Genomic DNA, 27,094 nt, shown 5'->3' on the forward strand with positions numbered 1-27,094 from the left:
ACCTTACGGTACTTCTCTTTCTTGTCATTCTTTATGAAATTGGTGAGAACCTCCTTAGTCAAGAAAATCTGTATATCGGTGAACACGAACCATATAACAATTACGCGAAGATAGTGTTTCAGACTTGCAATGCAATACTCCAGCAACAATATCACTTCGGATCTATAGTCTCCAAGGATACGCAATTGGAACATAAGGTGTAAAGGATCAAGACATGTTCTCATACAACAAGCCTGGTAAATTGGCCTATATTATACATTTTTAATCAAACGATGGACTGGAATATTAAAGGTGCAACAAACCTAACAAAGGCATCCCTGGTATCGTACTGAGAAACATCTACAAATCAACAACCACAGCCCTAGCCCCTGATTGAGAAGAAAAAAGGGTCTGTCAACTACTATTTCTTCCAGATCTTCACCTAGTATTAGCCATTCTACCCACCATTTCTTCTCTGGTTGTTATAATGTGAACTCCAAGAAAATTGAGAAAGAATCCAAATCAAACCAATGTCGTTACATTGCTAATGTTGACTAAGCTTGCTGCGGAAACACTGATGTTCTTAGCCACATGGGATGGCCCAAAATGGCCCTTCCATGTACAGCGAGGTAAGCAGCATTCAACCTAGTAAAAAAGAACAGAAAAAAAAAACAGAAAAATAGCAGCATTTAGCATATGAATGATATCTTCTGGAAACAGTCTGATAATTTTCCAACTCTAACCACTTAAAGAAGCAAGCATTTGTCTAGTATTAACCCAAAAGTATGTTTCTGTCATGCGACATCAACATTAACTTTTTATGAAAAAAAATACTCGATTTTTTTTAAAGAGCACCAACATACATGTTTGAAAAGATACGAGGGTCTGTAACTCTGTATGAAACCCAAAAAGTAATTGGACTCTCATGCGGAACCAACATTAACATTTGAACACTACACAGTAAGTTTAGTTAATAACGCCTTCAAGTACAGCATTTTACTTTGATACCCACACCAAAAATGCCATGACCACTACCCAAACCCAAGCTACAAACTGGGGGCTACATACTGAAGTGCCCAACCCTATTATATTTATGAAGACAGGGTAGCTAGTTAGGTCTTGTTAGGGGGTTCAAACCTCAGATCATTGGACAAACCATCAGCTACATTGCCTGTTCGTCAGTGGTTTTAGTTTTACTAGAGTAAAATGTATTGTATGGTTAATTATGTCACATTCATAAAAAAGGAAGAAAGCTGTACTTGTCAACATCAGGCGTAGCCAAGGAATCATCCAGCTCATCCCTCTGTTCAAAAGATGGAACAGTACCAGCCATAGCTCCCATATCTTGAACTCCATCAACCTGAAAACAAGAAGTCAATCAAATGTCTATAAGCAATCCTTTATAACTTCCACATCCGTACGAAGTCAAATTGCATAAATGCAACAATTCATATAAGAAAATCTAAGTCTACAGTGTCTGGATACATTATAGAGATAAATTGTACCTCTGAGAAGCTGAAGTAAATCTATAAGCAGAGGGGATTGTTTGATGTGAATTCCATTTGACAGAGAAAAAAAATTATCGACTCTCTGAATCCCCTCATTCTTCCATAACCCAACTGAACTCCCTATTCTTCCTATCAACTCTACTATATGTCTATATATATTATAGATACTATGTTTACAAACATATTTTTTATTTATCTTTACCAGAATTCCTCAAACTTCTATACAGACCCTGGTTCAAACTGTGAATTCCTGCAGAACCATACAATCTTAATGATGCAAGAACTCTAGAATATACCATGTTGAAGGGGTTCTGGTGATACACAATATAGAAACAAATAGGACCTTCCCATTCCAGAAAACCCTTTAATAATAATTACACGCAGTCAGGCACCAATCTATACAGAATCACTATAATTACATTTAGTCGGGTATAAATATATTCTATCGAATAATGCATGCATGAGCCGTTACAGAACAACTGCCCCCAGTTTTGGTGGGTCATTCATGCAGCTTTTCTTGTTCTACTTTTCTCAATGGTTTATTTGTGTTTCTCTAGCTAGTAGCTACAGCATTTTAAATCTAAAAAAGGATGAGATGAAGGAAAAAGGTAAGGAATTATAATCTGTAAGAGGTGGTGTTTGCTACATCATGAGATGCTTGAAACTTTGGACAATTATAGACAACCTAGTTTAGAAGGAAGAATGAATATTTCCTCAGGTGATTCTCTCATTTACTTTTTATTAATTCTCCAATTTAATTCAGTTGGTGATAACATGCATAATAGACTAGCAAAATATTAAATGATTTAAACATAAACTGATGCAGCAGACTAGCTGCTTAGGAACCAGGATCAACAAACTCTAAGTTTTAGAGGTTGAACACACACAGGTCTTAGGAATTAGGATTCACTCCCAGCAGTCCCAGGTTTCTTACCCTTATTTACGCTTCACATCTTAGTCTAGGCTTCACACCCAGAATAATTTGATTTAGGAATCTCTCCCAGGCTTCTCGCCTTAATCTAGGCGTCTCGCCAATCCCATCACAGGACAAGTCAGAATATACTCTGCTAATTCTTATTCAACAACACATGTCTCAGCCATTCGGCTCTTACATATATTTTAAACTCTAACTGACATTAACTAGCACTTCAGACTCTCTAAAAGTTATAATTCTGAAACTGAAACATTATTAGGACTTTTAAGGGAAATTTTAAACTCCTAAACTGAAACCACAATTTGAAAAGACACAACGCAGAAAGTTTAAAGGACATAAAGGTTAAAGAGTTCTAGAATCAGGTTCAGTTTTCTAGAATCCCTCCAAAGAAATTGATCAGGCCCTATGGAAAGGGAATGATAAGGAGCTTCCTTAATCCAATTCCTTTGTTGAAAAATCTTAACAGGCTTAGCCGCGATTTCCTCATAAAAAATCCATACAAGGGTAACAAAAACATGGAGCACAATTACTCTTATGAAACAAAACTTGTACTATTAGGAAGAAAAGGTGAAGAAGAGTAAACACGACTTTGAAACTACACACACACACACCCCACCAATAAGTTCGGGCCAACTACACTGAAAAAACCCATGGTTTGATGCATCTTTCAATTTAAAATCCCCACTGGTCAACTATACTCCTTCGTATTTTTCATGTAGTTTCAGGAAAATAAAATATTTACAGGCTTTCTTTTTTTCTTTTGGTGAAAAGAAAATTATCAGTATCCCCAGGCCTCAGCCTTAGAGGAAGGATCTATCATTACTTCATTAGTGTATGACGTTATGGGATGTTAGTTCCCTTTAAAAAAATCCGTCTATGGGTATTTAAGGGACTACTTGACTCTTCTGCGACTCAGTTACAAGCTTCTGTGGACTTGTGGGCTTTAAAAGAATTGAAAAATTATACTCCAGTTGAATCATTCCAACAGTTTACAACAGTCTGTTTAAACAGCCATTGAAGGAAAAAGAAACTTTAAAACCAAACTGAAAGCATCTATTTATCTATCCAAACTCGAATTTAAATAACATACCTGTTGAGGATATTGGCCGTAACCGGCATAGCCGTTGTATGCATACAATGATGGATCTTGAGTAGCTCCATAGCCATATGGATCATAGCCTTGACCATAACCATAATATGCATTCCATTGACTTGGATCTACTTGCTGGCCCCAGCTACCAGGTACATCCTACAAGAAGGCAGTTTGTCAGATAAGGATTGTATGCCTCTACGGGTGTACGAGCAACACTTTCCATGAAACTAAAAATGGATGTAAAAATCTCTCAAAAATAAGTCTGTCTTGAAAGCTTCAGCAATTGCTACATGGGAAGCTTTAATTGTCATCAAAAATCCAAATTTGAGGCCTATCAAACTAAAAGTTTCTTCTGTGTTTACATCCATGAAGTGATGAAGAAATTTGAGAGAGAGAGAAAGAGAGAGAGAGAGTGGTGCAGTGGTGCTCAGTACCCACAGCAAGAGAAGAAAGAGATGAGAGAGGTGCCCCAGTAAGAGAAGAGAGAAGGTTGAGGGCTCAGACTTGAAAAGACTAAATTACCCCTTGAATTTTTGACATACATCACTATACTAACGGTATCAATGACGTTGTGTATGATTAATGGGCGTAACTTGAATCTGACGTACTAAAATTTTATGTTTTGAAATTTGGTGTCCTGAAATTCATAGTGGTTAATAATTCATGTATACTTGCAAACTTTCCCTATATGAGGAGCAATACTCTGACTTGTTTTGTTAAAATATTATAAATCACAAGTTAAAGTATGAATGTTTCACATCTCCAGAATAAAGACAATTGACTTCATAAAGAAGAAAAGCTTATATGCAGATGAACTTGTAGGACTACACATCACTTTTCCTGCATCACAATATTATACCAATAACAAACAGTCAATCTCATTTTTGCAACGACTTACTTTAATTAGTCTTTTAATTGACCGATCTTTCCTTCAACAAAATCAAAATGACTGACATATACAGGACTTCAGTCTAACAAAGTCAGAATTTTATCACACATCTGAATAAAGAGCTAACCTGTTTAGTTGTTGGGCTCCTACCCCAAGAAATGCGGACCACTTGTTGACCAATCATCTTTCCTTGCATCCTTTGTATAGCTTCTTCAGCAGATGACCTGTATGGACAGAAGTGACAATAGTAAACAACAGAAGATAGGGGCGGCAAGAGAAAAACAATAAGATAAAAATACAGTGTTTTAACCCTAATTCATCAAATGTGAAGTACAAACCTTGTCCCAAACTGTACAAAACCACAGCCTTTGCGGCTTTGCCTGCAGGAGTCTTAACATAGACAATATCTCCAAATTGCAGAAAAGTTTGCTTCAACTCCTCCTCAGCAATATTAGGATCCAAGTTTCCGACAAAATCTGCATTAGACAATAGACAACCAATCCGATAGTAAAAATATGACACAAGGCACAAATACCCTCACTCAATTCAGATTAAACCGGGCTTACTGTAGTGTTGTTTGCATCATACTCTGCTGCTGGTACTACAGGAACTGCCGGAGTAGTGTATGCCGGAACAGGATAAACAGCTGCCAGAAAATTCCACATTTAAAAATGCATTCTCATACATTGCCGTAAAAACAGCATTAATTTACTTCTACTAATCTACTATCAACTTATGAAAACCAGCATTACCTTTTGCTGCAACATATTGCTGCTGGAAACCGGTGGTCTTCTTCGGCGTGGCGGCGCTGATGCGCATTGGCCTAGTGGAGCAATAAACACCATCCATCTCAGTCATAGCACGGTTCCTCTCGGCCTCATCAGCAAACTTGACAAAGCCATAACCCTTGGAGCGGCCAGTGTTGGCATCGGTGACAACCTTGGCGCCTCTAACCGAAGGATAGGTGTTGTGAAAAGTCTCTTGCAGGACAAAATCAGTAACATCAGGGGCCAAATCACCTACAAAAATGGAATGCTCAGGGCCAGCATCAGGCCGCCTTTCGCCGATTCCGAAAGAGGCCCAGTTCAGCCTGAAAGTCTGCTCAGTTCCAGGCATTTGAGTGCCGTTGTAAGCGTGGAGGATCCTCTCGGCTGCGGCGTGGGAGACAAACTCCACAAACCCGTACCCCTCCGGCTGCCCCGTCATTTTGTTTCGTATAATCTTGATTGAAATAACCTAAACTCACACCATTGAGATAGTTATTTTTACATGCATTGGTTGATGTAAATGTAAGGGGGAAGGAAAGACACCTCGCCGGTGTGAGCGAAGCAAGAGGTGAGGTAATTCTCGTCGACCCAGTACTGTAGATCACCAATCCAGAGAGTACGGACTTCTTCCACTGAAGTTGGCTGGTGATGAGGATAGCCCTGAGGACCTGGCTGAGGCTGCGGATTCATCATACTCTCTCCCTCTTTCTCTCCAATTCGTCGGAGCTTTCGAAACAAAACACCATCGAGGCCTCAACTCACCGCCGTTTTGCAATATATATATGTTGCCCTCAAATTTCACTTTTTATTTTTTATTTATTTTTCATTATTCAACAGTATTAAATTTTAATTTTTTATCAGATAAGTTCCAGGTTTGAAACCTAAAATACTACAATAAATCTGGTATTAAGTCGAATTCACAACCAAATTGTACTTGGCACGATCTTAAATTTCTACCCATAGAAAAAGTAAAATTTAGTCCATTTAATTATGTTTGAATTTTGAACATCAATGAAGAAGTATGTAAAAAAATGCAAAATTTGACATATGGCAAGACATATTCAACTTTTGTTGATCGGACTAATCTCATCTCCAAAGAAATGCCAAAGTTTCACAAATTCAAATTCATACTCATCATACTCTCTCCCTCTCTCAACATTCTTACTCAGCTCTGCATATGATAATTAGTTGTCAATTCAATCTCAAAGTAAATGCATGTAATGTTCCTAACCAAGCCTTAGTTGCATTTTGTTGACACAAGGGAGTCCTCAAATGCTCTAGTATACTTTAGAGTTTAGACATCCTTTTCTTATAAAGAAATTTATTTCGAGACTTCCTATATTGAAATCTCTATAAACAAGAATTCAATTTTTTATATTTGAATGATTACATAAGACGAAGAGTTATGTAATCCGTCACTGCAAATCCTCACTGCTAAAAAGTAGCGACAAAAGGAACACATGGAAGTTGTTTGGGAGTATATTTGTTTTTTTTATACAATGAACACATGCATTTGACATAGCTCCTTGAAATACAGTTACAAGCATCTCTACTGGAGACTCTTAGAAGAACATTGTTATTCTAGAAGTTTTACTGGAAAATGATATATTTTAGTAACGACATTCTTACAGTTATGGAATTTTCTTTTGTTAGGTGTTGCTTTCAATTGAAGGAAGAAATTACTTTTGGGGTATAACTAATATAGTAACATGAGTCCTCAAGTGATATGAGTATAGGAAGGTAGCAAGCCATTGACGGATGCAAATTGCCCATAAGAAGTATGTAGAAACGATAGCAGACTGATTGTGATGTCTATCTAGGAAGGTAGCAAGCAAATAGGTCACGAATCCCGCATCGCCTAATAGGAGCACTTTGTGCAACATTCTTAACATGTTTTTACCTCCATTTCTACTTTGCTTAGCTCTTATTATAATATTAAGTCATTTAGTCATAGTAGGAGTCTTCGGTGGCATTGATGGATTTGTGCTTAAACGAGTTGAAAACGCAGAAATAGTCTAAAATCCTTGTTGGACTAGTAAACCTAGGTGGATTATGAGTCTTCATCTTTCGACGTTTCTATTGCATTGGCGATATGTTGAGAATCCTGCTTGCATTAGGAATCCTTTTTAGACTAGGAAACGTACAATTTGGGAAAATCATATTTGAACTGAAACTTTTATTCCGTAACTTTCCTAATAGTACTTTCCTACTCCGTAACTTACTTGTCTTTATTCTTGTCTTTTATTATTTTCAGATTTTAAAGATTAGATTGTGTAGCTAAAATGAAGAACCAAATAGAGGAAAAGAAGTAAAGGAGGAAAATAAAGAAAGAATGAGACACCTATGTTAATACATGTTCTTCTACAAGCCCAAAATCAAGCTTGACGTGCAAAGATCCGAGTCAGTAGTCTTAAAGCCCACGCCAAGCTTAATTTAAAGCCAATCGTAAATTGAGCACAACACGTAATCCACGTAGACCCAAGCTACGTTTTAGGGCTTATGAGATTGGGTGTGGTGTGGAAGGTGACGGAAGTACATGAGGTCCATTTAGGGATTTTTGTTTATTGACGGTTTTGGACTTGGAACCAAAACTCAAGCTCAATAACCTAAATTTTGACATGGGCATGCAAAGATGAGATCAACCATATCCATAAGCTTGAACACAATAACATGCCTTAGCCAAAGTTGTTAGCTTTTCCGATCACCCCCTTTTACCCTGCGATAATTCCTTTGTTTATAGGCTAAACACATAATCTCATCTCTCTTTCTTATTTATTATTAGTATTGTTATACAAGCTACTAAAAACCATTGTGACTCTTCTCAGTGAGATTACCTATTATGACATCTATTTTATCATTTCAACTCATCACAACAACTATTCCCTATGAGTTTGCTTCTCCAATTTCACACTTCATCCTAATAGTACAAGAGCATCCTCTAATTCATTTGGGTAATGTATTGTTCAGGGTATTTAGCTTAACCACTTTAGTATTCTTTCAAAGTCCATTGGCTTCAGCCCATGAACCTGTTTATTAGCCATCACTTCTCCCATCTATAAATTGAGGCTTCATCCCAGCAACAAGGGGACTTCCCAACAGTAAAACGCAGAACTCCCCTAAGCATAAAACCAAGCAATACATCCCAAATCCCTCAAGCATACCTCTCTAAACATCCCAAATCCCTCAAGCAAGAGAGAAAAAATGAGACAACCAAACTAAAGGAGAAAAAGAATGAATTGATCAAAGGAGATTGCACCCACCAATGACAAAAATAAGTGAAAAAAATTGAGGAGAAAAAGTCCAAGCTATAATATTCAAGAAGGCAAAACTCTTATATAAATAGCACATCATTCACACAAAAAAATCATCACTTCTCCTTAGCATTCAAGAGTTGAAACTCTACCAAAACACCACCATAAACTTCCCCCACAAATCAGCCAAGCCGTCCACCCCAAAACCATCATCATCTCCACCGAGTTTCACCTATTGCAGCCGTACCTTTAAGGTTCCTACAACGTGTTATTTTCACAATTCATCTCCATGACTTCGTTTATTTATGTTAATCTACAATTCTTTGTCTATGAAGAGTGTAAGTTGTTGTTTATGTGGAAGTATTGGCTTTGTATTTGTTTCAAAATTTTCAGATTGTATTTGATATGTTTTTGAGACTATGTCGAATCTATGTTCTTATAATTATTAAAATTTGTATTTCTATTGTTGTGGTCTACTTTTCTTTTACTTACTCTTAGATAATTTTCAGATATGTGCATATGAATTTAGTGTTTGAATGCAGTCCCTAAGATTGTATTTAAGTGCTATCTTCATCATCCATATTGACACAAATCAAATCATGTCCTAAGTAGGTTCGGTTAGTGTTAATTAAAGTGGGAAAATCTGAAAATTTACATGTACCAAATGGTGAGTGACGCCACTGTGAAGCATGTCTTCAACAAAATTTTGGTGCTTCAATGTAATCTTGTTTGATTTCTACCCTAAGTGTTGTTAAACTTGATTGCATGCAATTTAGGTGATGCCCTAAGTCAACCTAAACGTCAATAGAAATCTTGCATGATTAGATGTTCCCCTAAGGTTCTAATTTTATTGGTGTCTAAAAGTATGTAATCAGATGAATTACAATGCATGATAAAACCAAATTTGTAATTATGCGGTGCATTGGTGAATTTAGTTTAGTTTGATAGAGAGAAGTCGATCATGTAAATAGTAATTTAGGTTTTATTTTAGTAGTTAATAATCAATCTCAAACCCCATATTATTTGTTAACACTAAAAGTTTAGAATTCCCTTCATTCCCCGGACTGAACGATCTTTGCTTATTCTATATTAACGATGACATTTTACATGGTTAATTGTGTGACGCTCGCGCGTCCCATCATCGCCCAGGAGAAAATGGGAGTTGTGCTTATATGAGCAGAGTTAACTTCCCATAGTGAGAACGTGTTTTCAAATGCTATATCAACCAAATGTCACCCGTAAGTATAAGAGTCAAGTTATAGTATAGTTAGATTGTGAGTAGGGGATATCGTACCTAAGGGATTGGAAAACCCTCTCTAGCTAGGAGAACTTAAGGGATGCTAGAAGAATATGTAAATGTACAAGTCACAAATCAAGGCTCACAAGTGAACCCAAATTCATGATGGATATATGCAAGATGATGTAGTGATTCAAATTTATTTAAGATGTGGAGTTACTTCTAAAAACTAAATGACTACCTAAAATGTAAACTAGACTATGCTAAACTAGATGTGATGAAATTGATGGGAGTTAGGACTTAAGGTTTCTACCTCTAACTTCTCTTGTGAACAATGATGCTACTAAATTGAATGATGTCACTCTAACTAGCCAATTTCTCTCATTGTATCCCTCTCGGCTATGACAAGGGAGAATCTCCCTTGTTAGTATCAAACAACCCCTCTCGGGTGTAGTTCTTAACTACTCAAGTCATGCATGTGAATCCAGTTAAGTATCAAATGCATTACCAAGTGCATAAAATTTGGAAATGAAGAAATCATACAAACCAATCATGTTTATCTCTAAGTGATTGTAGTTCACAACTCTAACATGCACATATGATATGCTATTATGCTTTAAACAACTAAAGTTAATCAAGCAATCATTCATCATGTCATGACAAGCAATCATACCGAAATCAATTAAGTTTAAGCATGAATGTTCAACTTTTGAACTAACATATTAGAGTGCTATAGAATAGTCCATCAAACAAAATATTTACATCAATGTCATACAAGATTGGCTAAGGCTTTCACCATAGCCCCAACAAACTAACTACTCACTCATAACCAAATACATAAGTTTCAACATGTTTATGAAAATCAAAGTAAAAAGAGAGTAGAAAGGTGACTAGTGAATCTCAAGTTGAGGATAATGTGGATGAACTCATGGAGGTCTTGACATGGTGGTGATGAAGGTGGTGGTGATGGAGATCCTCAAATGATGTTATTCCTCTTTTTTCTCCTTGCTTGATGATGTTATGAAAATGGTGGATGATGAGGTGATGAAACTTGGTGTTTTATGGAATGAGATGGGTAGATGGTGGTGATGGTAATATAGGTTATAGCTTGAAGGTGGTGGTGGTGATGGAGATTTTGTGGAGGAAAAAAAGTAGAGAAAAAATGAGAGAGAATGGTGTAGTGAGTGGTTATTGAAGAAGTGGATGATGAATGCGGAAGTAGGTGGTGAGACATTGGTGAAAAATGAGAGAGAGAGAGAGAGAGAGAGCCCTCCTTTAGCTGCCTTCTTTTCAAAACACAAATAGAGATTAGAGACAATGCAAGAGTGTAGGAGTAGTCAAACTTTGCGAAAAACAAGGCTAAAGGCTAAAGAAAAGCATGTGGATGCATGACTAGGTAATTATGGACTTAGAGGTGATGATTATATTCAAAATCAAATCAGATTTTTGCATGTAATATAGGTGTGAACTTTTGGACATTGGGGAGCCATGATGGTGTGGGAAAGAGAGAAAGTGGTGTAGTTAAATCCCAACTAAAAAAATGAGATCTAGTTGTGATAGAACAATATGTTGCTCCTCCATAAAGTTAGCCGGAAAATGCATGGCACCACCAAAAGTGGTGGTGCTTGGAAAATTAGTGAAATTTCAAATTTTTCTCTTCTCATCAAGATTTTATACAAAACATGAAATGAATTAGTCTAAATTAAATTAAACACATAGAACAAGTAAATTTCATGTTTTAGGGAATTAGAATACATGAGAATTATGATTTAACATGCTACCTCAAGAACACAATCGTGCAGGTCAATGAGCCAAAATTAACAATATCCTCAGCTCATCAACTATGCAGACTGAGCTATTACGTGATCCATCCATTTCTATAACTTAGAGAAGAAGGTCTAGTTTGTTGTACTAGAAAGTATTATGGAAAACTTAAGAAGCAAAAATGGTCAGTAACTCATTAAATTCCTAATTAAAGGACTTTCAACTATTTTCTTTTCCTCTACACTTAACTAAAAACTAACATTTTTTTGTTAATATTGTAAATGAATATGAATAGGAAGTTTTTATTTATACCTCAAAAAATGGTATTTAGATCTCCCCAATTTTTCAAAAATGCCCATAATCTAATAAAATCAATAAAACACTATTTTTTACTTTAAAAATTCATTCAATTGATTCAAACCTATTGTAATTCAATTGATTCAAACTTATTATAAATATATCGAGTCTCTCAAGCTTGAGTGGAATCATAGTATAATAAAATCAATAAAACACTATTTTTGACTTTAAAAATTCACTCAATTGATTTAAACCTATAATAATTCACTTGGTTCAAACTTATTATAACTATATAGAGTCTCTCAAGCTGGAGTAGAATCACAGTATAATAAAATTAATATACAATTTTATAATAATAAAATGCATTCAAACAAGAGGATCACAATAAACTGGAAGAATAAAAAGCTAAAAGTTAAGAAAAATAAACGTCTACAAAATGAGACAATATTTTTGTTACGATGCATATGTGAATTATTGAAAACAATGATATCATTGTTTAGTTAGATCCTTCTTGTTTGAAATTATTATTGTAAAAAAGATTGAGAAATCATATGTATTGTATTGAAATCTTCGTTTTTTTATTTATTTTTATATTTATCTGTATTAGTAATTTAGCATTTGTTGATAAAGTCTAAGTGCTGTTTTAGGAGGTATGAATTGAAGCTCCCTTATGAATATATTTTGATGTCGATAATAAGCTTGAGCATTTTTGGTCTGAAATAATGATTTCTTAATAATATTTGATTTTTAATCACAAAATATTTACTGGTATTTTCACACACTCTTAACAAAAAAATACATGGCAATAGGGTTAGTGTCGCGTGCTCATAATATAGCCGCACGACGATTCCGGGCCAAAGAAAACATAGAACGTAGAAAAGGAAAGAAAAAAAAAAGGAAAGAAAAAATAAACGTTATGAGTGAAAGAGGTCGTTGGTATATAACCATATCCACCTAAAGCCTCTAGTGCGAGAAGCCAACCTCTTCACTCTTCTTCTTCTTCTTCTTCTTCTTCTTCCTCCTCCTCCTCCTCAATCTCCGCACAAGTGTCTGCCTTCTGTTCGCCTCATAGCGTAAGTATCTATTCGAATTTCGATAACAAATTGGGGAAAATTTTAGGGTTTAAACCCTGTGCTTATTAGATGTAATTAAAATTAGATTCTTGTACTTATCTCTATTAATTCATTCTCTGAATCTCAATGATGAATAATATGAATAGATGATGCCTTAGTTCTTGGCCTTGTATTGTTTTGTTTCTTTGTTTAATCTTTAGTTTAAATCATACTTTAGTTGAATTCTGTAATCGATTCATTCGTTTTCCTCCGTCTTCGATCTTGAGAGTTGGGTAAGATTCTTGGTCTATTATGAATGGAGTTCTGAGATTGCTTTACTTGATTGCTATTTGCAGTTCGCCACATTTATAAGCTTGACTGTTTGATTGTTTAATCAAACTGCTGCAATTACTATCTTTAGCTTACTGAGTTTTGAACTTGATGGAGAAAAGTTCATATTCTTGATTGTTCCATTCCATAATCATGGCACAGTAGTCATGGTACCACTGGATTACAAGAAAGTACATGATTCAGTTTCATATTCTCTTTGTCAATATTGGAAAATATGACCTTTTGTTTTGGTAAATTTCTTGTTCGGATGACTATGAAATGATATATTCCTAATTGTTGTAAGTAGCAAACTTTGTGGGTTGCTAATACTTGATGTTTTAATAGATCTGTGGACAGCATGGCAGCTATAAGTTCTTTGGTGGGAAGTGTTCCCCAAATCGGTCAGCCGTGGAAAATATGCAGAGATGATGGTTATTCAAAAAGGCGGGCGAAGAATTCTGTGGTCTCCATCCATGGCTCTCGTCTACCCCTCTTTTCCTCTCAGACCAGGTATTTTCTTCTACGGATTATTTTATCCCTGCTGATTTGGTTCACCCTTGACTAATTGCTAATATATGTTTCCTATCATATATATTTTTCTATTTTCAATAAGAAAATGAAATTGACTAAAACTTGAACAAAACTTAACTCGTATATTTTGCAAATCAAATAAGTCCGTATTCCTGCAGTGTTGTGTTGACTTCAATATAGCTCACAACCCATTTATGAAATTTAATAATCACTTTGTGCTATGTAATAATGTGTATCACTTAATGTGTTAATATTCTATTATATAATACCATTGGATATGACTGAGAAATTTTATTATTTTCTGGGCGTTTTTGTGGATGAAAGACGTCTTCTTGAAGTTGGTCCGGGTAGATCAAGTTTACAAAGAAAGAAGAGTAATAGTTGGGAACAACGTATCTCCATATTCGGAGAGCCTTTGATTGGAGCATCTTTTCCACAAAAGTATAATAGCATTTCTAGCTCTTTTTGCCAAAGTAGATGCACTTCCTGGCAAAGTAGAAGCCGTCATCGCCTCCGGATGTCCAGACCAAGTGCTTTTCCTGACAGAACTTCTTTCAGTTTATCCAACTGTAAACTTGAGAAGGCTTTTGTAAGTGACAAACCCAAATTTACTTCTATTGGAATTCCAAATCCAACATCTTTGTACAGTTTGGCATGGATTGGCTCTAATTTCTCTTCTTCTGGGCTGTAGAAATATTCACCATGGGAATTGTTGGATTTTTTTTAAAATGTAGCTTACTGATTGACCTAAATTTTATTCTCTTACAATATATGGGTTTTCATTGTCACTTTTCTTCTTTCAGACAGATGTTGTAGGTTGATTTGAATGGTTTCTTTAGACTCTCTTGATCCAATAAAATGTGTATACTAGATGCCTTGTGTTTCCTGTTTTTTATTTACTAAATTCATATAATGATATATTTTTTAGGTTTTAATGAGAAACATTACTGTACGACTAGTCATGCTTCAAGACATTTCCTGATTATCCTGATCCATATATTTTTAGGTGAAGGATGTTCATATTCCATTTGCAACTGTTGGGCCAGATGAGCCACATGCAGCAAGTACATCCTGGCCAGATGGTATCCTTGAGAAACAGGAGCCAGATTTAGTATATTCTGGAGTAGAACAAACAGAGGTAGAGGAGTTTCTAAGCTCTGAACTGCCATCTCATCCAAAGCTGTATCGAGGACAACTAAAAAATGGGCTGCGCTATCTGATTTTACCAAATAAAGTTCCGCCAACGAGGTCCGGCCTCTCTAGGAGCACATCTTATCTGCTTATATTTCTCTTGTTATGTTGATAGATATTGTTTATGTTTTTTTTTTAATTTTTTAATTTTTACTCATAAATATATTTTTACAAAGAACACATTTGTTGGAGTTTTAGGTTTGAAGCACACATGGAAGTGCATGTAGGATCAATTGATGAGGAAGAGGATGAGCAGGGGATTGCACATATGATTGAACATGTTGCTTTCCTTGGAAGTAAGAAACGCGAGAAACTTCTTGGAACCGGGGCTCGATCTAATGCTTACACCGATTTCCATCATACAGTGTTTCATATTCATTCGCCAATTAGTACAAAGGTTTCTCCCTTCACATTATGCTAACTGGTGCCATATGATCTTTAGTTGAAATTAGTTTTTATATTTTACTTAAGTCAACACCAAAGTCAATCAATTGATGCAGTATCTAGTCATTCTGGTTATGATGGGCTAAACATAATGCTTAAATTCATTAATATGAGTGAATTTATGAATTTTTCTTGTTAATAGACTCAAATATTGAAAAAGAGGAAAGAAAGAAGGATTCGAAACATCATGTCCTTGAACAGAGGAGAGATTTATAGTACCATGAGTCATGTACCCTTTGATATGAAAGGAGAAATTGTAAAACCAATAATGATGATTGGTGAAAGTCATAAAGGAGCAGACATGTAGAAGCTGAGAATTTTTAGGGAGGCTTGGTGGAGCTGGGTGTATGTAATAGGGTGTTATTTTTTTCCTTTCAAGAAAATTTTAAAGCTCTTTAGGGTTTAAGTGCTTTGGCTGTAATTTAGGCAGAAAGAAATTGAAGGTTATATGACAACGGTAATGGAGTTGGGGTGGAAGTCAGATTCTTGTCTGCCTAGTGGGCTTCTGGTATAATTAAATTAAATACTATACGTCCTCATTTTCTAGTCCTATTGTAGTTTCTTCTGTTTTATTTCCTGTAGCTTACTTAGAAATTCTTGTTTCTTGTTTCTGGTCACTTCTTGCAATAAAAGCCTTTTTTTTGTTTATATTCCAGAAAGGTAAAAAAAAGTAATTGAGATTATCACAATCTAGTATCTTATAAATATATTGACAACAAATGCTGCTTTCCAGGATTCTGATGAAGATCTCCTTCCAAATGTGCTGGATGCCTTGAATGAGGTAATAGTGATCAATTGTCCATTATGAATGCACTACATGCTTAGTATGGACGTATTCTAGTCTTTCAATCTAAACTTTTACTTTTACCATACATAATATTATCTATCTATTTCTACAAAAAAAAGAAGATATTAGGAGGTTTGTAGTTTTAAGGTCTCATTTGTTTCTGCTTCGTGCATGCTACAGATTGCTTTTCACCCAAAATTCCTTTCTTCTCGTGTTGAGAAGGAACGTCGGGCTATACTTTCAGAACTACAGATGATGAATACAATAGATTATCGCGTTGACTGCCAGGTTTGGACTAGGGAGGTTAATTATATATTAACTTGTTATTGAATTTGTACTTCTAAGCATCATCTGAACTTGTGCACGGTTTCATCTGGAGCACAGTTATTACAACACCTGCACTCTGAAAACAAGCTAAGCAAAAGGTTCCCGATTGGATTAGAGGAGCAGATTAAGAAGTGGGATGTAGATAAAGTGCGGAAATTTCATGAGCGATGGTACTTCCCTGCAAATGCAACCTTATACATTGTTGGGGACATTGAAAACATCTCAAAAACAATTTATCAAATTGAGGTATCTAAGACTTCGTCCTTTATCATGGATAGTAATTAATGATTCACTTCTAGAGTCATGGACAGACTACTTTTTACTGCAGGCTGTCTTTGGACAAACTGGTCAGGAAAATGGGTCGGCACCTACTCCTAGTGCGTTTGGTGCAATGGCTAGTTTCCTTGTCCCGAAGCTTTCAGCTGGCCTGAGTGGAAACTTTCCCACTGAAATATCGTCTAATTCCATCGATCAAACTAAACTCCTTAAAAAGGAAAAGCACACTGTCCGTCCACCTGTGAAGCATAATTGGTCTCTGCCTGGAAGTAGTATGGATTTGAAGCCTCCACAGATATTTCAGCATGAATTGATACAGAATTTCTCATTTAATATGTTCTGCAAGGTACAAGGCACTGTAGAGTTTTTCCACCTATGTACTAAGTTGTGTGTCTATTGAATCTTGAGCATTTTCGGTCTGAAATAATTCTTAACTAATATGGTTATTGATTTTTAATCACAAATGTTTTACTGGTATTTAACACACTATCTTCTAAGCATGTATTGTGGAACTATTGCAGATTCCTGTGAACAGGGTTCGAACTTATGGTGATTTGCGAAATGTTCTAATGAAGAGAATATTTCTTTCTGCTTTGCACTTCCGAATTAATACAAGATACAAGGTCCACTTTAGACTCACCAAATTCTCAGTTCTTTACCATCGCAAAAGTTGCTACTTGACCGGATTCCGTTTATGTTCTATATTTGAGTATCTTCATGATACACCATGCACTGGCTTAATTAATAATTGAAAATTGCAGAGTTCAAATCCGCCATTTACTTCAATTGAATTGGATCATAGTGACTCTGGAAGGGAAGGATGTACAGTCACTACTCTTACTGTAACCGCTGAACCCAAGAACTGGCAAACTGCAATAAGAGTTGCTGTTCACGAGGTTTGTGTTTCTGTCTGGCACTACACTGGAATTGAAAAACTTGTTTATGGGTTTTTAGTATAGTACCCATGCTGTCAATACTGAGAAGTTCTGTACTTCTGTTTGACAATTTGCAACATTTATCTCAAAAAGATGAAAAACATTTGACCATGGAACATAATTCTTCACCTTTTATTCGTATTTTGTATGTCTCACATGATCTTGCAGAAATGAATCAATGACATATTCGATTTCCTTTTGCTTTTGTTTGTTGCATAAAACTGAGCATGACAATTGACCACTTTGATGTCTTGGTCTAAAAGCTGTAAACAGTGTATACTGTGTTCCCTCAATATGTTTTTTTTTTTTGGATTATGGTGTAGTTGATTGCTAAAATATAACTACAACGTTGTTGTTCTGTGTAGGTTAGAAGGCTGAAAGAGTTCGGTGTTACTAAGGGTGAATTGACACGTTATATAGATGCTCTATTAAAAGACAGCGAGCATCTGGCAGCTATGATAGATAATGTATCTTCAGTTGATAATTTGGATTTCATTATGGAGAGTGATGCACTGGGCCACACTGTAATGGATCAGAGACAAGGGCATGACAGTCTGGTTGCTGTTGCTGGAACTGTTACTCTTGAGGAGGTAATGCTTAATCATTCATTATTTGCGAGTGTCACTTGGTACTGAAAACCAGATATGAGAACATGTAGACTGGTTGTATTTTGATTGTATGGAGCACATAATATGTTCAGGGCTGTGATTTAGATGATGATGCATTTTAGGGGGTCTGAGGCTTTTAAGTTTTAAGCGATAATGTAGTTTAATTATTTTTGCTCCTCAAAATTGGATTAACAACTAAGTTGATTTATTGAAGCAAATTATTGTTTTATTCTTTAAATTGAAGTCCCAAAATATTGTCTAATCCTTGAAATTTATATTAATTAATTTCAGTTATTAATAGTATTGTTTGTTTTTCATATTTCATATATATATATATATATATATATTTTGTAATTGTGTAGGTTAACTCTATTGGCGCCAAGGTGTTGGAATTTGTTGCTGATTTTGGAAAGCCTACTGCACCCCTTCCTGCTGCGATTGTTGCTTGTGTTCCAAAAAAAGTGCATGTTGACGGAAAGGGTGAAACTGAGTTCACCATTTCCCCTGATGAGATTATAGCTGCTACGAGGGCTGGATTGGAGGACCACATCGAACCTGAGCCAGAGGTGTCCTTCCTTATAAACTTGGCCTGCTTCCTCCCTTAACTTCATTGCTTATATATCTCTGGAAAGTTCTTCCTGACTTCATTGTTTGCTGGTTTTCTGTTTTTGTTTTGCAGCTTGAGGTCCCAAAAGAATTGATATCTTCATCGCAGTTACAGGATTTAAGGCAGGAGCGCATGCCATCCTTCATCACCTGTAGCCCAGAAACAAGTATGACAAGAATTTATGACAAGGAAACAGGGATCACTAGAGCTCGTCTCTCAAATGGAATTTCCATAAACTACAAGGTATCTCTTGCATATGTTTTACTTGGACGTGGTCGTATTCTTGTTGTTTAGTTTCTCTTCTATCAAATAAAGTTTCAGTGCACATAACTGTGTAAGAAGATTGAGCTATATAAATATGTGAAAAGAAGATGCAGCCTGATCACATCATGTCATACATTATTGTGGGCTATATTAGCAGTGTGTGGTTGAGATTGATCATCATTTGAAAATTCAGATGCCATGCCCCAGCTATATTCTCTCTAATTTGTGTGCTTACTGATGCAGCAAACGCGATGCTTAGGAACCGGGATCTACAAACTCTTAAGATTTAAGGAGTTAAACACTTACAGATTTTAGGAATTATGATTCACTCCGAGGTTTCTCATCTTTTTAGGCTACACACTGTAGTTTAGGCTTCACGCTAATCCCATCACAGGAGAACACAGAATTATCTAATAAATCTTATTCAATAAAACATGACACGGTAATTTGGCGCTTGTACTTATACGAGAGCTTATAACTGACAAACCAGTGTTAAAGACTCATTAGGACTCTTAAGAATAAAAGTCCTAATAAAGGAAATTTCAAAACTTCTAAATTGAAATAACACTTTAAAAAGACACAAAGAAGAAACTTCAAAGGACACAAATGTTAGACTTATACAATCAGACATAGCTTTCACTCCATGCTGCTGAAATCATCGAGAACTTAATCAAGCCCATAGAAAGGGAATGATTAGATAAACTCTATTCCATTTCTTCTGCCTATAAAGCCTTTAATGGTTAGACTGTGATGTCCTCAACACTGACTTCCACCGTTATATATATGTATATAATATATATATATATATATATATATATGTATGAGTAATAGCTACTAACACTTATTCATGTGTTTATTGTATGATTTAATCAAAGATTTCAAAAAGTGAGGCTCGGGGAGGTGTAATGAGGCTTATAGTTGGGGGTGGACGCGCAACTGAAAGTTCTGAATCAAAAGGTTCTGTTGTTGTGGGTGTACGAACTCTTAGCGAGGGAGGTCGTGTTGGCAACTTTTCAAGGGAGCAGGTATATTATTACTCTTATATTCCCTTGGTGAATTCTTTTTTATAGTGCTGCTCAATATATGAAATTCTTGTCTTCTATTGTACTTCAGACAGGTTCTTGTTAAATAAGTTAGGTATCACTACGTTATGTGAAATAGATGTCACATTTCAGAAGTAATTGGTCAAATAGCACTTATAGCAGAGACTGCAGAGTGCTGGCCTATTTATTGTGAGCCGTGTTACAATGTTTTACATACAGCTTCGATTGATCTCACTGTTTTGAGTGAAGGATTTTTTTCCCCTTTGGGTTTTGGCGTTAGTGTCTTCTTGTTTTGTTATATGTTGATGAACTTCATGGGTCTTCTAATGATGATATTCAGTTATTCATTGAAGCCAACTTATATTACAGTGATTACACTGATTAAAGTAATAGCAAGATTAGACATGGCTTACAGGCTTAGTAATGATATGAGAACCTGGTGAATATACTTTTAGATTATTTTATATGGTATTGTATAATCACGTTTTTTTTTTGCGCTTACCTCATTTTGAGATCGTTACACATATATGCATCATTGTTTTCAGGTAGAACTGTTCTGTGTGAATCACTTGATTAATTGCTCATTGGAGTCGACGGAGGAATTTATTTCTATGGAATTCCGTTTCACTTTAAGAGATAATGGGATGCGTGCCGCTTTCCAATTGCTGCACATGGTACTTGAGGTAATCCGATGGCGACTTTTAGTCTTTGTCCTAACTTTTGGATTTTGTGGGTCATTTCTTGTTATTTATGTCTGCATGTTTGGTCCATGTCTTGTACAAGGCATGCATTAGAATGTATAAATTCTAGGACAGATGATTGACAGTAATGGTTGCTGACTTGCAGCACAGTGTCTGGCTTGATGATGCATTCGATAGAGCAAGACAATTATATTTGTCATATTACCGCTCCATCCCCAAAAGCTTGGAACGCTCAACTGCTCACAAACTCATGTTGGCAATGTTGGATGGGGATGAGCGTTTTGTAGAACCTACACCAACGTCCTTGCAAAATTTAACTTTGCAATCTGTAAAGGATGCAGTGATGAACCAATTTGTTGGCAATAACATGGAGGTGTGCTTTATCCCACGTGCTGATTTTTTTTCTGGCTAGTAATAAACATTCCTCCTTATTGCTGTATGCATGTGTTTAGGTAAGTATTGTTGGGGACTTCACCGAGGAGGAAATCGAGTCGTGTATTCTTGATTACTTGGGAACAGTACAGTCAGCAAAAAATTCTGAGATTGAGCAGAAGTATAATCCGGTTGTGTTTCGAGCATCTTCTGATTTGCAGTCTCAGGAAGTGAGTAGTTATAGATCTATTTGGATGATGGAATGCTTATAATGGTGGTGTTGATGACATGTCTATAAATGTTTGACCTATGCTTACAGTTTGTTTCCTTCCAAACAGGTGTTCTTGAAAGATACAGATGAGAGAGCATGTGCATATATTGCAGGTCCTGCACCAAATCGCTGGGGTTTTACTGTTGACGGTAAAGACCTGTTTGAGTCTATCACTGTTGTCTCTTCTAGTGATGGTGAGTCACATTGAAATTGGAATTAGATATCAAATTTTATCTTTTTGGGATGTACTTTATGTGGTGACACTGGTTATGCAGATGCGCAGCTGAAATCTGAAGAGCTAGTTGTGGATGGTGAGCGTAATCAAATTGATCTACAAAGAAAACTCCGTTGTCACCCACTTTTCTTTGGCATCACAATGGGGCTCCTGGCTGAGATTATAAATTCCAGGTACGTCTTGTCCTGCGAATTACAGAATATCTGTGTTTTTCTTCCGTATTCATCATCTGCTTACTCTGTAATAGTGACCAAAATATGTTTTTTCTCCCATGCTATGAGTCTTCCCTGGGAGGTTTTCTGATTTCTTTACAGCCATTTTGTAGCGACCACAACTTTATCTGAACATGAATGTTGGAGGCTCTGTTTAGTACTGCGACAGTATTTTTGTTCATCTCTTCAAGCCTCTGTTTCTAATGTCTTAAGCTCTGTTTCTGTTCCATTTTAACTGTAAGGTTCTTTTAGGTTGAGAGATAGGACTATAAATGTTAATAAAATTTAGTCTTTTGTCTGATGACACTCTACGTGATTAGATTTGGGGCTATGATGAGACCCGCATCAAGACAACCTTAACATGTCATAAACATGTCTGAACATGCCTTTTGCATGTGAATCACCGATCTCTAGTTATCTGAATATGTGATAGTGTTATCTTTTATTTATCTTTATTGTCAGTAATGTAATGTAACATGCTCATTGCAGACTCTTTACTACGGTCAGAGATTCGCTTGGCTTGACATATGATGTGTCGTTCGAGTTGAACCTTTTTGATAGGCTAAATCTCGGATGGTATGTCATATCTGTAACATCAACTCCTGGCAAGGTGCGTAATTTAGATCATATAGAACCAAACTAATGAAACTATATTCAGTTAGTTCCAGTCTCATAGGTTTACCTTTGATATCAGGTTCACAAAGCAGTTGATGCCTGCAAGAATGTCCTTAGAGGTTTGCATAGCAACAAGATTTCCCAAAGGGAGCTGGACAGGGTTAATTTCTTCTCTTTTGCTTTACCCTTCCAAATTCTTTTTTTTGTAAAAAACAAAAAAGAAACAAAGCAGAAGATAAATATTCTCATGACTACTTCTCTAATTAATTGGTTATATTGAAATTGTAGGCAAAACGGACACTTCTGATGAGACATGAAGCTGAGATCAAGTCAAATGGCTACTGGCTTGGACTTTTAGCTCACTTGCAAGCTTCTTCTGTTCCAAGGAAGGTAAACTAGAAATTTCTCAAGCATTCCCTCCACTTCATTTAGAGATTACAGTTGGACTCGCAAAATAAATTTGGATATATGTTTTACCCTTTGTAAAAAAAAGAAGCTGTAAACTCTATTTATCACTGCTGAAATGTTTACTTTGAAAACCATTTTAAGTAATTGCGGTTTGAGGTACTCATAGTGTGCTATTTTGTTCAGGATATTTCTTGCATCAAAGATCTTACTACTTTGTATGAAATTGCTGCTATTGAAGACATATACCTTGCATATGATCAATTGAGAATAGATGACGATTCATTATACTCGTGTGTTGGAATTGCCGGGGCTCAAGCTGGTGATGAAATAATTGGTAAGGACATATGTGCTGCATTGAACTTTTTTCACTCTTCATACACGGTGAAACTCTTTAAGATACAGTGGATTTAGGGATATATATTGACTTGAACTAGTTGGAGTGGTTGTGAGACCTCATAAAAGTATTGCCCGGTTTTGTCTTTGTGGAAACTGGCTTAATTTGTTTGAGTTATCTTTCATTATGTCTTCTTCTGCCTCTTCATTTTGTGTGTTGTACTTTCCTTTTTTTATCTAATCACCCTATACTGCGTTGCTTCTTTAGAAGTTGTAGAACCAGAAGGTGGCTTACCAGGTGTTTTCCCTGGTGGGCGGGGGCTATCTACAATGACACGGCCTACGACATGATCTTAGATTATATGTGCCATCTCACATATAGTAATGACGTATTTAGCATTAAGGTATCACACGACGCTCTTAAATTTATCTCTTTTAATAGCTGTTGATACAGTTTTCTCAGTATCATCTTCTTTTAAGTTATCTTTTAGTAACTGCCTCTATACTTTTCTGCAATTAAATGAAATATATGATGGGTTCCAGTCAGTTCATATATATCCTATGAATGAAAACTCGTGGACATGAAAAAAATTGTTGCTTTGTTTTAGAGACAAAAAAAAGGTTCTTGAAATGAAAACATGAGATTCGTACCATTCAACGATTATTTAATCAGTATTAGGGTATTTGCTTACAGTATACTGGTCAGGAAGATATCAAAATCCTTGGTTGATTGCAGTAAATGACCATGTTCATGAAATTTCTATGCCAAGATGTCTTTATTACTTTGATCGTGGTACGACTCATAAGAGTTATGAAGCATATAAGCTGTAATTACTTGGACAAGATTTGATTAGTTATCACAGGTGTACTGACTTCCACATTTGTAAACAGGTCCAGAGGGGAGAAGTGAAGACCATATAAAATGCTAAAAGTGGTTGCCATAGTTGCGGCAGAACATATTATAGTAGACACCAGTCATGCCATTCGACATGCTCCTGCTTATGATTGCCTGGGGAGCAGTTGGGAACCTCTGATGCCTACTCGATGCCCAGTTCATGAATGAGATAGAAAACAGTAACATCATTGTCTACTACATAATTACGGGATATATCAGAGTGCCTAAGGCACTTATTCTTTGATATTGTAAATACATGAGCTCGTCAGTTCTCCAAAATTTTGCCTTATGCTGTCAATACTAGGCCAATCCCGAGGCCTAGCCTTTTTCTATTGATATACTATTGGTAGATGTATATATAGATTTCTCATGTTCATGCCCTGACGTGGTTTCAATTTGCATCTCAATATGGTGTTTTGTTTTTCATTTTTTTGGGGTATAAATTGAACCAGGCAGGACTGACGCAACAAGCCAGTATCTTATTGGATCACTCGTCTGAAAGCTCGCGGTGAACTTAATGAAAAGCCGCGAATATGGATCCTCAATGATGGGAGTTGCTTACGAAGCACTTGTTCTGGTGTGTGGGTTGTTTGGCTTTAGTACATCTAGATTGCTAATTAGAAGTGTTTAAAATGAGAAAAAATAGAAAATCAGAAGGCAAGGATTAGATCAACATGAGGCAGAGAGCGGTAATTAGTAACTATGATGGTTACCTTTTAGTAACATAATTTAATTAATATTTGATTCGGGGCGTGACATGTTCGTTATCTCAAGAACACTCCAGGTCAAGGATTATTTTTTTCTTCACAAAGTGATCTCAGACTTCGTGCTTATTGTGATTCAGATTGGGGTGGTTGTCCTATGACACGAAGATCTACTACACGATGGTGTATTTTTTGGTTATTCATTAGTTTCCTGGAAGTCAAAATGGCAAAAGGTTGTTTCGTTGTCTTCAGCCGAGGCGGAATATAGGGCTATGGCAGCAACTTTCTGTGAGCTAACCTGGTTGCGAAGCCTACTTAAAGATTTAAACATTCTTCACTTGAAACCAGCCTTGTTGTATTGTGATAATAGAGCAGCTTTACATATTGCAGCAAATCCAGTCTTTCGTGAGAGAACTAGACATTGAAATGGATTGTCACTACATCAGCGACAAAATTCAGGATGGTTCAGTGGCTACACAGTTTGTGAGTTTGTCTTCTCAATTGGCTGATGTTTTCACAAAGTCTTTGGGAAAGGAAGATTTCATTTCTTTGATTATCAAGTTGGGAGCTCGAGACATTCACTCTCCAATTTGAGGGGGGAGTGTAGGAAGGTATCAAGGCAAATATATTTGTAAATTTTCGTTTATAATTTCCTAGTCTGTAAAGATACCGTCTTGGCATCCAAGACTTCTCATGTATAAAAGCTACGGCTGCTGTATCAATAAACTTACTTCTGCAATAAATCATTTTTTTTCATGTATCTACTTCTCCTTACGTAATGGTTATCGGTCGACGTGGACTCCCAATAACATGATTATGACTTGATATTGTTTCATTTAGCTATTTGGTTTCAGCAATATTGGTTGCATTGTTCTCACCCTAATGGTTGTACTGCCCTTGGGTTTCCTAGCTAGGTTCATGAATCATATTTTTTGACTTTCACATTAGAAATGGTTTTATAATACTACAACACAACAGCAAGAAAAATGATTGGGAAAAAAGTAAAGAGGATATGGTTTGACTTGTTTATATAGATGCTTTAAATTATTCAATACCATGCATGAAACAAGAAAAATGATTGCGAAAGAATTAAAGGAGGTTGGTGCTGATAACTAACTAAACAATCACAAAGGTCCAAACGTATTAGAGAAAACAGGGACGATCATAGTCAATGGGAACTGCCGAACTGATAATGTCACAGGTCTATAAGCAAATCATATTGATGCGTATATACTATACTATGTGTGTGTACTATACGTACATATCATGATTAATATCCAGCAGACGTGCATGTTTTTTATTTCCACCCCTCAATATATATTTGACAATTTTAGCCGGACCGATTGTTCGTTATTGCAAGAATAAGATCAGAAAACTGTAAAGTGATTCGAATATTGATCGATGTGACCTACAAACAAGTCAAAGATCGAACAAACTATCTCAGCCTCCTGAAACATGATGTCGTCTAGTACTAATTAAAATGTAATTAGGATTAAGCACGTCTCAGTCTCATTCTGTTTGGTACTCGAATTGTTAATATGCTGAAGCTCGTTTTGTTGGAATTTGGAAATGCATGCATTAATCATGTTTTTGTATCTGTTATAGAAATTGTTCCCATAATGTAAACCAAAACCCCGATCATATATATATAGTCCATATCCAGAGTGAAGCTTCACTCTGGAAATACAGAGTGAAGTTCCAATTTTGACACACTTTTCGGTCATTTTTTTTCACCATAAACGATTCAATATTTAGGTATGCTATTTAAGATCATATGTACAAAATTTCATCCAATTTAACAATGGTTTGAGTTTTCAAAATTGAGATTTACACGAACAGTTCACGTTGAACAGTTTTAATTCATTCATTGATTTAATATAATTTCAATACCTTAACGATATCCAAATTAGATGAAATTTTGTACATATGATCTTGAATAGCATACCTAAATATTGAATCACTTATGGTGAAAAAAAAATGACCGAAAAGTGTGTCAAAATTGGAACTTCACTCTGTAATTTCAGAGTGAAGTTCCAATTTTGACACACTTTTCGGTCATTTTTTTTTCACCATAAGCAATTCAATATTTAGGTATGCTATTCAAGATCATATGTACAAAATTTCATCCAATTTAACAATGGTTTGAGTTTTCAAAATTAAGATTTACACGAACGGTTCACGTTGAACAGTTTTAATTCATTCATTGATTTAATCTAATTTCAATACCTTAACGA

General features: G+C 35.9%; 2 protein-coding genes across 2 annotated transcripts; one reads left to right on the top strand and one right to left on the bottom strand.

Moving 5' to 3' along the window:
- Window positions 1-180: 180 nt before the first annotated feature.
- LOC126781965 (polyadenylate-binding protein RBP47B'-like) lies at window positions 181-5,903 on the bottom strand. Its single transcript, XM_050507096.1, is given in 9 exon segments — window positions 181-624; window positions 1,239-1,339; window positions 3,512-3,670; window positions 4,531-4,627; window positions 4,742-4,773; window positions 4,776-4,879; window positions 4,966-5,049; window positions 5,156-5,639; window positions 5,714-5,903. Coding segments are annotated over 9 exon segments (1,302 nt in total). The 5' UTR covers window positions 5,864-5,903; the 3' UTR covers window positions 181-533.
- A 6,755-nt stretch (window positions 5,904-12,658) lies between these two features.
- On the top strand, window positions 12,659-24,536 carry LOC126781942 (stromal processing peptidase, chloroplastic-like). The gene is made up of 26 exons (XM_050507068.1): window positions 12,659-12,792; window positions 13,447-13,611; window positions 13,957-14,221; window positions 14,639-14,880; window positions 15,022-15,220; window positions 16,001-16,048; window positions 16,235-16,342; window positions 16,439-16,627; window positions 16,710-17,003; window positions 17,179-17,280; window positions 17,419-17,553; window positions 17,958-18,182; window positions 18,563-18,766; window positions 18,880-19,050; window positions 19,947-20,096; window positions 20,660-20,797; window positions 20,961-21,188; window positions 21,268-21,417; window positions 21,526-21,652; window positions 21,734-21,866; window positions 22,395-22,515; window positions 22,600-22,680; window positions 22,809-22,910; window positions 23,112-23,262; window positions 23,530-23,665; window positions 24,153-24,536. Exons 2-25 carry the CDS (start codon window positions 13,460-13,462, stop codon window positions 23,610-23,612), a joined length of 3,798 nt encoding a protein of 1,265 aa, XP_050363025.1. The 5' UTR covers window positions 12,659-12,792; window positions 13,447-13,459; the 3' UTR covers window positions 23,613-23,665; window positions 24,153-24,536.
- The last annotated feature ends 2,558 nt before the right edge of the window (window positions 24,537-27,094 follow it).

This window comes from Argentina anserina, chromosome 2 (genome assembly GCF_933775445.1).
Source record: "Argentina anserina chromosome 2, drPotAnse1.1, whole genome shotgun sequence".
NCBI lineage: Eukaryota > Viridiplantae > Streptophyta > Magnoliopsida > Rosales > Rosaceae > Argentina > Argentina anserina.

Excerpts from the sequence above, each read along its gene's own strand:
- LOC126781942 (XM_050507068.1), top strand. The coding sequence starts at position 13,460 with ATGGCAGCTATAAGTTCTTTGGTGGGAAGTGTTCCCCAAATCGGTCAG. Across the intron at positions 17,281-17,418 it reads GAATTAATACAAGATACAAG|AGTTCAAATCCGCCATTTAC; the intron begins GTCCACTTTAGA and ends TGAAAATTGCAG. Across the intron at positions 18,183-18,562 it reads GAACTGTTACTCTTGAGGAG|GTTAACTCTATTGGCGCCAA; the intron begins GTAATGCTTAAT and ends GTAATTGTGTAG.